Source organism: Accipiter gentilis, chromosome 9, assembly GCF_929443795.1.
Source record: "Accipiter gentilis chromosome 9, bAccGen1.1, whole genome shotgun sequence".
Taxonomy (NCBI): domain Eukaryota; kingdom Metazoa; phylum Chordata; class Aves; order Accipitriformes; family Accipitridae; genus Astur; species Astur gentilis.
In genome coordinates, this window is record NC_064888.1 from 3,516,725 (window position 1) to 3,532,471 (window position 15,747).

At 39.1% G+C, this 15,747-nt stretch overlaps 1 protein-coding gene across 2 annotated transcripts in view; it reads left to right on the top strand.

Annotated features, from left to right (window-relative positions):
• Window positions 1-15,747, top strand: part of TET1 (tet methylcytosine dioxygenase 1) — a 61,484-nt gene that overhangs the window by 31,775 nt on the left and 13,962 nt on the right. For both annotated transcript variants that reach the window (XM_049810061.1, XM_049810062.1), the window contains exons 6-9: window positions 9,207-9,415; window positions 10,370-10,520; window positions 14,069-14,158; window positions 14,632-14,769. In XM_049810061.1, coding sequence (XP_049666018.1) covers window positions 9,207-9,415; window positions 10,370-10,520; window positions 14,069-14,158; window positions 14,632-14,769 — 588 coding nt within the window. The remainder of the gene's footprint in view (window positions 1-9,206; window positions 9,416-10,369; window positions 10,521-14,068; window positions 14,159-14,631; window positions 14,770-15,747) is intronic.

Below are 15,747 nucleotides of genomic sequence, written 5' to 3' on the forward strand. Positions count from 1 at the left end.
CTTGAACACAGTTCTACAGAGCTCCCATTGGGGACATACCAGCCTTTGTTTTGTGTCTTTTCACTAATTATTCATGTGTGGTCTTTTGATTTGTTCCAAGACACATGAGGGGTTTTTTAAGAGCCTTTACTAAGGGACTTTACTGAAGGGCTTCTGGAAATCTAGAAAGACCTGCAGTATGACTGAGCTGTGACTTCACTTCAGAAAAGTTTATTTGACTTCTCCCTGTGCATCACACTTTTCTGTGTGATCACTGCTTTGCCCCACACAGGTACCAGGCTAATGTGACCACCGAATCAACATATTTCTTATAGGGTCTTTTTACAGAGTGGTATCCTCTTGGTAATCTTCAGGCCCTCTGGTACTAATGTATTATAAATCAAGACAACGCACATCACATTTAATAATTAAGTTGTTTCATCCTTGAGTTTCTTTGGTGGACATCATCTGAACTTGGCAAATTGCTATTTTTTGGTAGGGGGGGATGGTTGTTTGGTTTGGTTGTGTTTTTTGTCACTATTGTCCTCTAACCATTTTTGTCAGGGATTTAACTTCAGAAAAAAATCCTTGGTTGTCCCCCGTGAAGGTTTCTGACATGGGAATCTTCCCAAACTACTTGTTTCTGAACACAGCAGAAGTGGGTTTTGCATCTTGAACCTTATCTTCTCTGAGCACCTTTTTTTTTTTTTTTTTTTCTTATAAGCACTTGGATGATCTGTTGACCTTTCAGATTCTGTTAGCCTGCTGGTGGCCCTAATTTGTTTGAAAATGTTAGTATTATGGGGCTTTTATGCCTTTTGCAAGTAGTTTCTCAAACTCTTTCACTTCTGTACAGTCTGCCTTTTTGGGGTTTTATATTTATAACCAGACAGGTCTTTATTATCTTTTCTGTAGTGCTGGTTGTTTATTAGTAGGATATATGAGTAATAAATAAAATAGGAGTGGATTAAAAATGGATAAAAACCCCAATTACAAATACTTTTAAAATATAGTTAAATTTGAAAATACAGCCCTGTACAGGCCTGAACCTAATATTAGCCACTGAAATTAATCCGTTTTTTAAAGGTAATGCTTAGATAACCCACTGTTGTAATCAAGATTTTATAGGTCATTGAACTGATAGGAATTTGTAGCTAAATGCCAGAAACTACAACTTGTTGAGTGCTGAATGAGCTTAATAACAATAGATTCTTTTACAGATGCAGAGAAGATGATTTTTTTCAGTTTGCTAGTTTAGCTTGAGTTGAGAAAGTGATTGAAATTGGGAATTGAAAAAGCAAGAAAACTGAGAAGTTACTCCAGTTTTCTAGGCTCTCTCTATATAAGTTATTGTTAGTATTAGAAGAGATGCGTAATTTATTAAAGAACATGAACTGATGAATGAGCAAGGTACTTTGCTCTGCAGTGGATGATCATTACTCATGAACCCAGCTGTCAAGATGTCCACTTTATCAGGAAGTCAAGCACATGTAAGCAGACTCTCTGATGCTTGTTTTCTGTTTCTGCCGCTTCGCAGTGAAATCGTCAGGAGGTCTGGTACAGCACTGCTAGCTAGGGGATAGTGAAGCTGTCGTGCTATTTGGAACATGACAGAGTGAGGATATTTTGAAATATATTTGTAAAGGGCTTTAAAGTAAATTTTTGCTGGACTGACTGTCCCCTGGCCACAGGTTTAAGTGGAATGTGCAGCTTCATTCTGCTTTGAACAGCTTACTGTACTTCAAGGTTTTATTTCATTTATTTAACCGTCTTTATGATTAAATGATGTTCTCCATAGGAGAAGTCTAGAAGGAAATTAATTTTGGCACATGGAGAGGGTGGTTGGTGGGGGGTTTTGTTTTGTTCACCTTTTTGGACCACGTTGTATTAGAGCATCACTTCCTTGCCATAATGTTGTAATACATTAAGTTAGTGTGTGTAGCAGGTACTATAGCTGTGCGGGCACTATTTTTCCTGTTTGCTAGGAGACATACCTTCTGAATACAGAATTAGAGGAGTTAGAGAGAATTATTTTGGATGAAAATGTTTGTAACATTATCCAAAGTAAAGCCGTTCTTTCTTAAGTGCTGTGATGCTTTGAGATTAAAAATTATTAGAAACTTCTACATGGTTTCTAAAGTAAATAAAAGTGTTTTAATATTGTTTAATATGAAGAACTACTGAAATATTTTAATAGAGTAGGCATGAAACAAAAAAACTATGTTAAGGTAAAGTTAAATATTATAAAAGAGTAAGCATTTAAGTTGCCATTATCACTACTTTAATTAAAACAAATGGGTTCCCTGAACAAACTGAGAGAGTAGATTCTTATTGTCATCTATATCATACAAAGTGCAGTTTACCATAGCCTGCAATATAACAGAAAGGGAAATTTGAGGGAGTAAGGAGGGTAAGAGGACACTGGGAGTTGAGACTTGAATTTTGTCCTCATTTCTGCAGTATTGGTTGCATGATTATAGAGGAATCACTTAACCTATGTATGCTGCAGTCTGCTCATTTGTAAACAGTACTATACTGCTTCCAGTAGTAACTTGAAAAAAGGTGTTTGCAGATCATTGCAGGTATCACACTTCAGTGATATTCCTGTAAAAATAGCTAAGTAACTCCATAGTATTGGGATTGACAGTAACTGCTCTGTGCTGATTCTTTCGATGTAGTCTGCTAGTACTCAAGAAGAGAGAATTTAGGGAAGTGGAACTTATTTCTGTTTTAATATCTCTTAGACTTGCTGAGAATAAAAGGATATAACATTGTCCAGTAAGAAAAGAGTTCAATGTGGTGTAACGTGTGTGTAGGGGTGACTTAGGAAAAAGGAGGGCAGACTCGCTTCTGTGGCAAACAAGGACATTTCTCTCTCCTGCTGTCTGTTATACAGCATCACCTGCTAAAACAGCAGCAGGTTTTAACAGCACCGTGCTCTCGCTTTGCGCTGGTGTAGGTTATTATGGAATTGTAGCTTGGCAGAGAACCTTGTCCTGTGCAGAGAGGACTCCATACACACACAGACTTTGCAGAGAGGCAAAATCTGCAGGTTAGAAAACTTGGAGCCAAACTGTTATAAATGAGTCACCTATTTCAGGAAATTACAGTGAACAGTTAGGCTATGTTCTCACTTTAGAATCAACTCTGATATCCTGCAAAGGAGACGTAGAAATTTTACTGAAGAAATTCAGAGTGCTGGAGGGACTATTGCAGTGGAACTATGTGGAGATGGAATAAACACAAAAAGGACCTTTTTGTTGCTTCCATTATTTTTTTCATCAAGTAATTTATAGCAGTGTGTTTAACTCACAATTAAAATTTTGTACTATTTGCTAGTGGTGTCTGGTTTATATCATGTTAAAGTTAACGCAGCTATTCTGGTGATCCTGAATTGGAAAGTAATTTCTCATCCATGTGGTAATTCAGCATCTGGTATGCTAAGCTTCTGCAGTCTGAGTCTTAGCTATTTACATAAGTCATGTACGTGCTAGTTTAGATAGACTGGCTTATGTTTAAGGACATCAAGTAATTTTTATTCACAGTGTACTTATTCCCTGTTCTAGAGCTTCTGCCAAGGGTTGAGACAGTTGCTTCAACAATCTAAAAGAAATAATTCAAGTAGAACTCGAACATTTGGACAGCCGAAGCAGATTTTATTGATAGTATAACTTTACTGATGCTGCTCAATACATTCAGAAATGATTTGAAAAATGTGGGAGATGCTGTGGTGACAAACTGATGATACAAAGTTGTTCAGGATAATGAAGAGGAGGGACAGGTACCATGAAGAGCAGGACGGACTTGTGATCCAGAACGAATGGCCACTAAAAAATGATAGATAAAACTCACTTGATAAGGTTACACAAAAAGCACAGTGGTGTAGTTTCATATACACAACGATGCACGCTAGGTTGAGTGTTACTGCTTGGGTCTAGTAGTTCATTATACGTCAGCTTCGGTGTTCAGTAGCGATGAAAACAGCAAAAGAAACTGGTGAGAATTACTGGGGAGGAATACAGAAAACATGAAACGTGATTATGCCTTGGTGAGAAAGCATGCTGCACCCCAATCTTGAATACTGTCCGGTTCTGGTCCCCCAACTCAAGAAAGCACAGCAGAACTGGGAAAGACAGGTAGAGGTACACTCACCAGGCTGGCAGAGAGGGAAGGGGAGAAAGCAGGGGTCTCTAAAGCCTTTGGTGGCATGGAGAGCTGAATAGCGATCTATTACAGTCTCATCCTATATCAAAACTACAGAGCACTAGCAGGGGGTGAGCTCAGGACAAAGAAAAGGTAACATTTCTTCTTTCACATAGTCTGGAATTAAGTTTTGCCCAGGGATGTAGCAGATGGTAAAATGCTGCATAGATTAAGAAGTGAGTGGACAAATGCACAGAAGGCAAACCCTTCAAAAGCTGGGAGAGACCACATCCCCTGTGGGAGCGGCTGGCAAGTGGCTGGAAGGTGCCTGGTGGTTGTTGAGAAGCAACTCTGCATCTGAGTGCCTTCCTGACTGCTCATCCCGAGGCAACTGCTGTTAGTCACTCTAAGGATCAGGATAAGGCTGAACAGTGCACTCCTCTGACCTCATCTTGTTGTATTCTTTAATTCTTAGCTTCCCTTTCTGTTTCTTTGCTATCCTTGTATGTGAGGGAGTGAAGAACTCACTTTTCCTCTTGTTTATCCCGTAACTTGTTGCTAAATTGCTGGAGCAAATTCTGCTGCATATGGCACCTCTTCAATAAATAGATTCTAGCTTTTGGCTCATGCCTTCTGTTAAGAAAATTGGGTAAACTTCTACCTTTGTGGCTTGTAGAAACAGAGGCTTATCTGTGGTATGTTGCCACAATAGCTGTTGATTGTATTTCTGTCCTAGCTGATTGGCTGTGGCTCACCTTGAAGGCTTGCTCATATTCTCAGATTCTGCCATTTGAGAATATCTGGGCTTGCTAATAAAATAAATTACTTGAATTGCTGCCTTCTTATAGATAATACACATGAACAAAGACACATGGGTAGCCACAATAACACAGAACAGGCATGGCACAGAAAGTGGTAGTGGTGGGTGCCTGACTCCAGCAGAGAAGGGGTGTACGAAACTTGGTTTTGAAAATGATCAAAATAAATGAGCATCCTGCCCAAATCTGCAACCTACAAGGATGATACTGGTGGTATTGTATGACCAAATATGTGTGTGCATAAGAAAACCGTTTGGAAGGAGGTGTGTCCCATTTCAGTTTTTCCTTTTGTCCTAGATATGGTAATGTTCACAAACAGGTGAGGGAGTGGGTAGCGTGTAACTTCATGCCCAGTTATTGTGAGCGCAGAACGGGGCCGATAGGTATCAGTCAAGAATTATGGGGAAATTTGTTAGGTCTGTTGCTTTCCAGAAGTGCTGCGTTGCAGCTGAAACAGATAATTCATTTTTAATGAATTATCTTTTAATGGATACTTAGTACTGACGACAGCTAGTGCTTGCTAAAATGAGTTCAGGGGTAATCTGGCCCTACATACCTGCAAAAAGATGACCATATGACATTACTTTACAAACTTATGACAAGCTTGTTTTGTTCATGATATTATTTTTCTACGTGAGTCACTAAGAAGTCATGGTTATTTTTTGTGGAAAAGTAATTGCAGGGGAAAAGTTTTTCTCTTCCCATTTTAAAAACTTATCTTTGAAGTTCCACCACTTAACAAATGTTTACTTTCTCATTCCTTTTAAATGCAGTAGGGACCAAAATTAAACAAGGTATTAAATTATTTACTGTGTCACTGTTGTTAACTACATCACAGAAATCATGAGTAGTACCAACAATTTTTGGACACAAGATTTGCCAGCTGATTTGTGTATTGTTCACAGCCTGAGGAAACATTCACGACTTGCTCTATTTGTTGCATATTTAACTTAATATTTGGTGTCCCAGTGTTTCATAGGTAAACAGTAAGTACACTGGGAATTACATTTGCAAACTTTCAATAGCAAATAAATACACATTTTAAATTATTGCATGAAGAATTGATTAATAAATTGCATTACTATCATATTCTCTGTGGCTCTGACTGTATACTAATTCTGTTTGCCTTACTGAGGAGGACACTGACAAGTGCATGCTGAAAAGAGTAAAGTGAACTAAAGTGTAGGCTGAGATTTCATATATGCTGCTTTCCTGATGACATCATTAAGGCAGTGTTGCTGTTCTATGAATTGAGCAAGTGTGATGTTTCCATAAAGTAGATGGTGGTGCAGTTGGTTAAAACACTGTATGGTTTGGGGATGTCTAGTGGTGAAAAGATCTTGGAACCATCCCCAGTAATTTCAAGCTGCAGAAACTGGAATAGAAATAGAAACAAACTGGAGACAGCTAAAGAGTAATTCAAGAAGTGATCAGTCAACTAAAGCCTTATTAGGTCCATTACTTAGAAAAACAGTAAGAAATCTGACCTGTAAGCACATCAGGCAAAATCTTGGTAAGCGGTACACAGCTTGTAGTACTAATTACTCAGATAACCACAAGTTTAGTAACAAAAGCAAAGGCAATCCGTTTTACTTTTGCTTGATATATTTATAGTTATAATACAATATACATGTAACTTATTATAGAGTTCAGACATGTATTTGATGTAGTCAGGCACTGGAGAACAAATGAAAAGTTGGAAATTAATGGACTTACATGAGTGTTAATGTAAGTAAGAACCCACCAAGCCAAACTGCCACAATTGCAGTGGCTGTTTCCCCTACTAGAAAAATTGTTAAATCAAGAGTGACATGGTGTTTCTGTTGGCTGGATTTATTCCATAGTTTTTAGTTGTCCTGCTCAAATGTGCTTTTCTCTATATTAAGCGTGGTATTGCTGTGGATTTATTGCTATTACAAAAGAGAGGCTCTCTTTATTACTGCTTTGAGAATGTCAGCCATAGCACGTGAAGGGGCATCATCAGCTTATATGGGGAAAGCAACATGGCTCCAGCTCTGTCTGCAGTGTCACTGGCTGCAGGCCTGGAGGAACCGTGATTGTTTCAGTGCAAGTTGTGCTCTTCTAAGACCATAACAGTCAGGTGAGAAAAGTGCCTTGTCTCTGCTAACAAAAGGATGGGAGTACTCTGGCTGCAGTAGTCAGATGAGCATACGATGTAACCTCTTAAGAGCCACAGAAAATAAATTCAGACAACTAATAAATCTATTATCTACCTTTGTGGCCTGAAAGATGATGGATTGTAAAATGTTTTTGGGTCCAGTAAGAGTATTGCATTCTCTACTGCATGCATAATGAAGCAAACTCCAGCTATGTTTAACTCCAGGGAAGTGTGGTGTTAGTTTAAAGGAAACTATAAACTTCCTTCCTGTCTGTTTGTCATTTTTCCTGGACTGTGTATTTCCAGTTTAGAACTATATGAGAACTCAGAAAGGGCAACCTGATGTACTGAGAAACTAAGAGGTACCAGATTTCTTTATTGAAGTTACGAAGTCTAGAAAAAGAAAAAAGAGTAAAAGCATCACCCTTCATGCTGAGTAACAAAATTAAATTCCTCTCCTTCTGACTTGAAGGAACTGTGCTGCCGCAGGAATGTAATACTCACACTGACATGAATAACCTGTATTGTATATCAGCCATAATAGATTTTCTGTAAACCTCACTCAAATGTAAATGAGTTGCATTATTTTTCCTTCTTTATAAAAAATACTGTACTGGTTGGTCAGTCACAACCAAGACTCCTTTTGAGGAATGGTATCTTGGTTGCATTTGCTTGTTTTCTCATGAAGTTTAAGGCTGATTGTAAGACTGTATGATTAACTTTAGAAGGGTGATACTTATTCTCTTGACACAAATTAACTTTAAGCTTCCTTCTTCCTGCTAAGCCTGCACAGATTCCCTCTGAAACTGTTCGTCCATTGAAAACCTTTTCATTTGCAGATTAATTGCAAGTGTACTTTGGTCCCTGCTTTTAATGAGTTCAAATAATTTAGATATTCACAGCTGATCAAGCTAGGGGTCACATATGAATGACAGCTGCTGCACATCTGGCAACAAAGAAGCTTTGACGTCAGCCCAATAGGGAATCTGCGTGAAAACTCAGATATTTGGAGGTATTGAAAGAGTAGGTGAAACTCCATTGCCTTCCAGCTTTTGTAGTCCGTGACTAGTAACGTATGTGTGGGAGTTCTGCTGATGGCGAGGGGGTGTTGGGTGGAAAGCCAGGGTAACCGACTGCTTGCCCTGAGCAAGTGTATCGCTACAGAGCTGGCAGAGAATATCTGCAGGGGCTCGCCATCTGCACACAGTGAGGAAGAGAGACTTGCTGGTCCCCAGCCTATGTATGGCAGAGCAGAGGAAGAGCATTTAGCCTCTAGTGCCTGAGAAAGGTCCAGGCCTAATACGTTTGAAATTAACCTTTGTTGGAGGCCTCGTACAGGCTGTGCTGGCTAAAATATGTTTGAGGAATAGAGAAACATATTTTCAAAGATTGTGTTCTTGTACTGCCTAGCTTTAATGTGGGAGTAGGACTGCCTGGCTTTTTTTTTTTTTTTTTTTTTTTAAGTTCAGTGGTATATTGTATGGTTCCATATTGTGTTAGTCTTTTTGTTTCATGGATAAAGTTGACAAAAGTTGCTTTGTATATCATACCATTTAGTAAAAAACTTCAGCACTCTATTGTGTAGGTTTTCTAGGGATATGTTCTGAAAAATCTCATTACTTCCTTCAATAAGAATGGAGTTTATTTTCATCACCTTCTAATCTTACTTTGCGAGGTGGGAACCATTTTATGTACTGAAACGTCACTGTGGTAACCATCCTAACCCATGTATACATGTGTTTTTGTGATGTGCTTTTATGTACCTGCATTCTGGGTTTTGGCAGTATGTTTTCAGTATTACTTTCAAGGTAACTGTTAGGTTTGCAGTGGATCTGTTGTCTCAGGATTATTAATTCCTTCTAGTAGTTATTTTTCTCTTAATCCATATTCTTTATTGTTTGTGTAGAACATCTAAAATATTCCTCCTCCTGTAAAATGTACTGCTATTTCTTCTACAGGTAAAAAGGCAATGCAAAATCATGTTCTATACCAGAGATCAGTGTGTGATGCTGTTCCAGCCCTGCTTGCTGAGGGACTCTCTGGTCAGCAATATTTCTTACTCTCCAAGGCCTTATGTGTCCCAGAGGAGAGCAGTGCATTACGTGTTTCCTACACTTATCTAAGAATAAACAAAATGATTCTTCCAGGTGATACGAAGAAGTAGCGATGAGGAAAAGTTGCTGTGCTTGGTACGTCAGCGTGCAGGACACCACTGTCAAACTGCTGTCATCGTGATTCTCATACTGGCCTGGGAAGGGATCCCTCATCTCCTGGCTGATACGCTGTACAAAGAACTGACGCAGAGTCTCAGAAAATACGGCTGTCCCACCAGCCGTAGATGTGCGTTAAATGAAGAGTAAGTTACTTTAATAGTAAATTATTGTTGTGTTGGCTTTTGAATGTTCTGCAATAAATAACTTGAGAATTCAATAGTTCAACTAATAAAATAACTATACAAAAGCTCATTTAAAACTACAAACCACTAGGTGTCATTTCAGTATAAAAAACTTAGTTCCTGACTTTTCCTAGAGACCAGGCTGTAAGTGATAGTTGTACATGCTACACCCAGGGAAAGGGGTGGCAATGAACTTCTGGCTTTGTGCATGCTGCCTGAAGACAGTCAGTGTGCCCTTTCCACACAGGGCCATGCTAAAGAGCTGCTAAGAAGGTGATGTGTGACTTTTTTAAATAAATGAGAGATTGAACGCTCAAAATTAGGATCTTCCTCTCTGTGCCTCTGAGAGGATTTAGTTTAATTGACTAGATAATATATTGCAACTTGGGCTCTGTAGCAGTGCTGCCTTTGTGCTGATTTTTGTGTAGCCCACATTTAACAGACTCTTAATAGCTGTACAGTGACCTGAATCTAATGCTTGTGCTCTTAAAGGGTTGGGCTGAGTAGAAGTGTTGCACTTTGAAAGTTGGATCAGTTTGGAGCTAATGGTATTGCCGCACATAACAAAATAATTACTGGATTTAGGGGTAACCTTTAGTAGCAGTGGTATTTTCTTGGATAAAAATTTTATCCAACTGGAGAAGTCAAAATCAAAGTAACATGGGTGTTATTTATGTAGCTGTAACTGAGTGTTATGTATTTATTTCCCAGAAGTGGGGCTCTGGGGAGTTGACACTGTCTTTATGGGGAAAAAGTCAGTCCTCTACATACTAATATTTCCTTAACAAAAAATACCTGGTTAAACTATATATTTTATAAATTCCTCTGTTGTTATGCTATGTATTATAGGATTGACCTAAAAAAAAAAGAGCCGTGTTGTCAGCTGACTTGATGTGTCTTTATTTCCTTTCATAGTCGTACTTGTGCATGTCAAGGACTTGATCCAGAAACTTGTGGAGCATCATTCTCATTTGGCTGTTCATGGAGTATGTATTTCAATGGCTGTAAGTTTGCCAGAAGCAAAAACCCCAGGAAATTTAGGCTTCTCACTGATGACCCTAAACAAGTAAGATTTATTTTATTTATTTTATTGTTTGTTTGTTTTTTTCCTCCAAATACTTATTCTGATGATTTTCAGAACTAGAAATGAAATCTACAGATATCCACCCCTTCTCTCTCACACACGTATGCATAGCTTACCACACAGGCACCCAACTAAATGTTTTGTAACTGTAGTATTTACGATTTTTCCACTGTATGAAAACTTAGCGTCGTTTACTATGTATTTAAATACCCTAAAATTATCCTTAAATGCTTTTATATATGAATATTTGGCTCCACTGTCTAACCCTGTATGAAATGTTAATTCTTTGTCAGTATAAAGTACAGCTAAAGGTTTTTTCTAAGGACCAAGCCTGCACCTAAGAGATTCAGTCCTTTTGCCTTGTCATAGAAAATGTTGTACCTTGGGTTGCACTGCTTTCACACTGCTGTCTGACTAGCTGACAACCTGGTCTTCTGTCTGCCACCTAGAATAAACTGTTTTATCTGTGAACAGCATGTATTTTAAACATGCTTGAAGGAATGAATACACTAAGATATGATGCAGTGAAATGATACTGTAATTGCTGCTTATGAGTGTTAGTGATGACATAAAGCTGAGATAGCACAGAAAATACAGTGGTGGATTATGTGAAGTAATGAACCTCTCAAAAAAAACCCAACCAAACTTGGTTTTTACATTGGAAATTTTTTCATGAAGAAGGAATAAACATGTTGTAAACTGATACCTGCTGCCTGATGAACTTATATTCCTCAGGGTAACTCTAAAGTGCCTTTTGTTCTGACTGTAGATGTGTCTAACCCCACTTCCCTGTGGAACTCCTAGATAGAAGTATCATGTCTTTACTAGCATATCTGGCATGCTGTAAGAGAGATATACTATAGTATAGCAGTCAGTTACCTAGTTCTCCGCTTGGGTTACCCTGCTGATAATCCTTCTTGGCTCCTGAACTCCACTGCTACCAGCTACAGAAAAGACCCAGCTGGTTGAAGTCCAGACAGTAACAGAGGTATTCTTGCATTTTTTAATGTGTAGCGTACACGTGCGTATGTACACACAATGTTAAACATTATTTCTTGGAAGAGAGAGCTGTCACTTGATTCACTGGAGCTAAATATTCCTCCCAAGTCCTAATTTTTTCCTGAAAGGGTTGATGAAGCATCTTTTATGCATATGTGCATGGATGCAGAACCCTCAACCTCCTCTGAGCTGTCCACTCGCATGGTGGGTATTCACAGACTTCATTAGGGCTTGAAGTGGGGGAATTCTGCCTCAGCAGAGCAGAGTGTGTGCGGCCCTTGTGCCCTTCTTCTCACTGAATACATGACTAAGGCAGTACAGGCTGAAAATAGGCCTGCTTGTCTCAAGAGGGAATTTATTTTACAAATTTTCAGTTTATAGAAAAATGTATGTATTGGGCATTCTTTCATTTTAGGAATCCTGTTCCTTCTCCTTCTCCTTTTCCATTTTCTGTGATCCTGTGGTTTTAGGGTCTCCCCCTGTGTAATGCTACGCATGGAGCATTCTGTGCATGTGTTTTCTCTGGGGAATCAGCAAAGGTGGCAACTTTCATAGGTACTATGTAATGAAATATTAGGCTGTGCCAGATCTCTTATGAGACAGCTCCAAGAGATCTGTCTGTGGTCAGAATACACTCCACGGGACTGCAAGCTCTGATGGCGGCATCGCTTCCTCTGAGTCTGTGAAACGGCCACCCTGAGCCCCATTCGGACACTTAGTCAAGCACAATGGCATTCACAGCAGCACCTGGAAATGATACCCCCCTCATGAGAGCTGTCTGGCACGGCCTGTTCACTTGACAGGTAACCTGCAGGTTTTTGCAGGAGAATGCCTTCTACCACAGGGCAACAGCCGTTGCCTAAAAGAGAAGATACTGAACCAGGACATTTTCTAGATTTGTGATCTAAAAGTGCATTCCCTCATTTCTTCTTTTCCATTGAAGTTGTTTTAAAGCCTCTTTGGATTCTGCAGCTGAGAGGGGATGAGGGTTGCACAGCACGCAGGCACTCCATAACTGTGTTTGCCTGCGAGGGAAGTGTGTGCCCCCTTAGGCTGCCACTGTGCAAAGGCCTCCAGCTGTAGGCGACAGTGGTGCTTGGGCAGTTGCGGGGTGTGTGCAGGTTGTCAGTGCATCTCAAAGTAGTAAATAATTTTTCTCTTCATTTGGTTTTGTCATTATTTTTCTAGCAGATACTTCTTTTAGCTAAATATTGGATATTGATGATTTTGCAGGTGACATAAAGCTAGGAGGTATAGCAAATTAAGAAGAAGATAGTTCGAAGTCCAGAAAGACTTGGATCATTTGAGGCACTGGATAGAGTGAGATGAGGTTAAGGGTGTAATACACCTAGGTAAGAATAGTACATAGGATGGATAATTAAGGATGTGTTACCTTCCATGCAGTTCAGAAAAACTTGTGGTAGTGCTCAACAGTTAATAAACTGGCTGTAGTCTGAATTAAAAATACGATATCATTTTGTAATGCAAGATCACATTGAAAAATGTGAAAGTATCCTTGTATGTTTATATACATTGGTGTTTACAATATGTGGTGATAAGTGGTGGTGTTTGTTTGGGCTTGGGGTTTTTTTGAACAAAATAAAGTAAGCTGTTATTTTTTGCCACTATACAGCATGCAAAACTGAAGCTGCAGTTGTCTGTCAAAGCCTGGCCCTTGGAGGAAAACAAAGTAGGGAGTATGTCACCACCCTTTTCTTTCCCAGCTGGTCAGTGATTTTTCTGGAAAAGCAAAAATTCAGGAAAAGAATTTAGGGATTGTTTCTATAAACAAGAGTTTAAACGTCACACTGCCATAGAAGCCCACCTAGCTAGCTCCATGTTTATAGAGCTTACCTCAGGGAAAGGAATATTACATCCTTATCTAGTAGATATTTCCATAAAGTCCTGAGTTTTGCACCTCCAAAACCCAAAATATTTATTTAATGTTCCTAATAAGAATTCTGTTGCAACATTAGAAACCTCCCCCTTCCCCTAAGAGCTGAAATTAATGTTAAATGCTATTGGGAGTTAACTCGTACAATTAAAAGAAAAAGAGAACAGAAACCTGGGATTCTTTCAGCAGACCTGTATTGACGTAAATTAAGGCCCCATAAGCAAACCACTAAAAGAAGACCTGGGGTTCCATCTGCACTCAGCACGTGATATAATTTTTCTCTTCTGGATGTTACTTCTCTATTTTGTGTGGAGCATACCTCATTCCTCAACTGTCTATGTGTCAGAAGAAGGAAATGATGGAAAAATCAGTTCCGTGTGTATTGGGTTTCTTTACCCTAGCAGATACCTTCCATTGTTATTTGGTTGACTTCCATTTAACAATTTTGGTATTTTAGTCATGCAAAAGTAGGCTTATTTACGGTTGGTGACACAAGGCACCAAAACAGAAGTCAGGTTAATAAAATTTGAGATAGAGGTGGACTTCCTTAGCTTCGCTGACTTGTCAGGCATATCTAAACTGGATTAGATTCTTTGAAAGCAAATTACAGCGCTCTGAATGTTGTCTTTCTCTGCAGGAGGAACTTCTTGAAAATAATTTGCAAACTTTAGCAACTGACGTGGCTCCGGTTTATAAAAAGCTTGCTCCTGAAGCTTTCCAGAACCAGGTAGGTCTGTGACATTCCACTAGCGTGGCTGTAGCTCTGAACAAGCAGCATAGTTTGAAAACAAGATGAAACCCCAAAGAATGTTCATGGGTAGAAGCCGCGGACCTCGCAGATGTGGTGAATCCCTGTGCTTACTTACAGTGGTTGCTTCATTTGGCTAGTTTTAAAAATACTGCACCTTTTTTTTTGTTTCAGCTGATGGTTGAGTTATGCCCTGAGTTGTGCCCAAGTAAAGGGCTTAGAGAAAATACTGTAAATAAAACGTTTTTATTATTTAAAGACATTTTGACTCTGGCTGAGCCGATTATCTCGTTGACGTCCAGTCACAAGTGTTGCATGTTTCACAGGAAGATACGTGCTTTCCTGTTGTTCTTACGGGCTGCATTTATTCAGTCACCAGTGCAGTTGTGGCTCGTGGGGTTCCAAGTCGCTCACTTTCAGTCCCAAGTACCTGTAGTTTATTTTACTTCTAGGTGGAAAATGAACACATGGGCCCAGACTGTCGGCTTGGATCCAAGGACGGTAGGCCTTTCTCTGGTGTAACAGCTTGCATAGATTTCTGTGCCCATGCCCATAAGGACACACATAACATGCACAACGGAAGCACTGTGGTATGTACATAGGATTTTCTCATTTGTACTGTTTACTGTTGTGATTCCTGTGTGGTTTTAAAATGCTGCTTGATATAGTGGGTACATTTGCATGAAGTTTTTTAAGGCATTACAAAATTAACTGCATGTTGTCATTTATAAATTTCCACGTTATTTGCATATATTTATTACTGATCGACAGAGCACCTAAGTTCATCTTATTACAGAACAGATCGAGAAAGGTATGGGAGTGCTCCTTCCTACAAAATCCCTTAATTCTTTTAAGAGATCCAGGCCCTTTGGAGAGGATTGGCCATAGGACAGATAACCTGTAAAGGTTTGATGTTCAAATGCAAATAATTATCTAACTGAGGAGTTGTACAGACTTCTCTAGAGGAAGAGCTAACCAAACTGTTTCATTATTAATTTACCTCCCCCAGGCTCAGTTCTCATCAAATTGACGTTTTTCTTGCACAGTGCACTTACCAGGCTTCACATTAGTATAGTTACTAGTCAGAAAGTAGGGAGTATGATACCATGGTAGAGTCAGGTTACTGTTAAGATCTTTCAATCTCACTATGAAAGGAAAACCCACAGGTGTGGGGTTTTTTTGGTGTGGTCGTTGTACCAAATACCTTGCTGGATTGCTAGTGAGAAAATCAGTTGGGAATTACTTACTTAAGTAATCTTTTAGAAATTGAGACCATAGTCTTGAAGAAAGACAAGCGCAAAGGAGAAAAGAAAATAAAACTGGCAATCTGGTTTTTTTAGTAGTTAGAGCATTGCGGTGCTCTAAATAGCTGGGATGACTTCTTGTACTTCAGCGGAGGTAACACTCAAGAATAATTTCTCTATCAAAGGATGCATATCTGGGAAGAAAAATGATCTAAAATCTCTGCCTACTCTAGAAACGGTCTTTTTTTAAAATCCAGAGATGAAAATTGAAGAATTATGTTGCTGTGGTTCAATAAAATGTTGCATTCAAAGGTATACTTAACA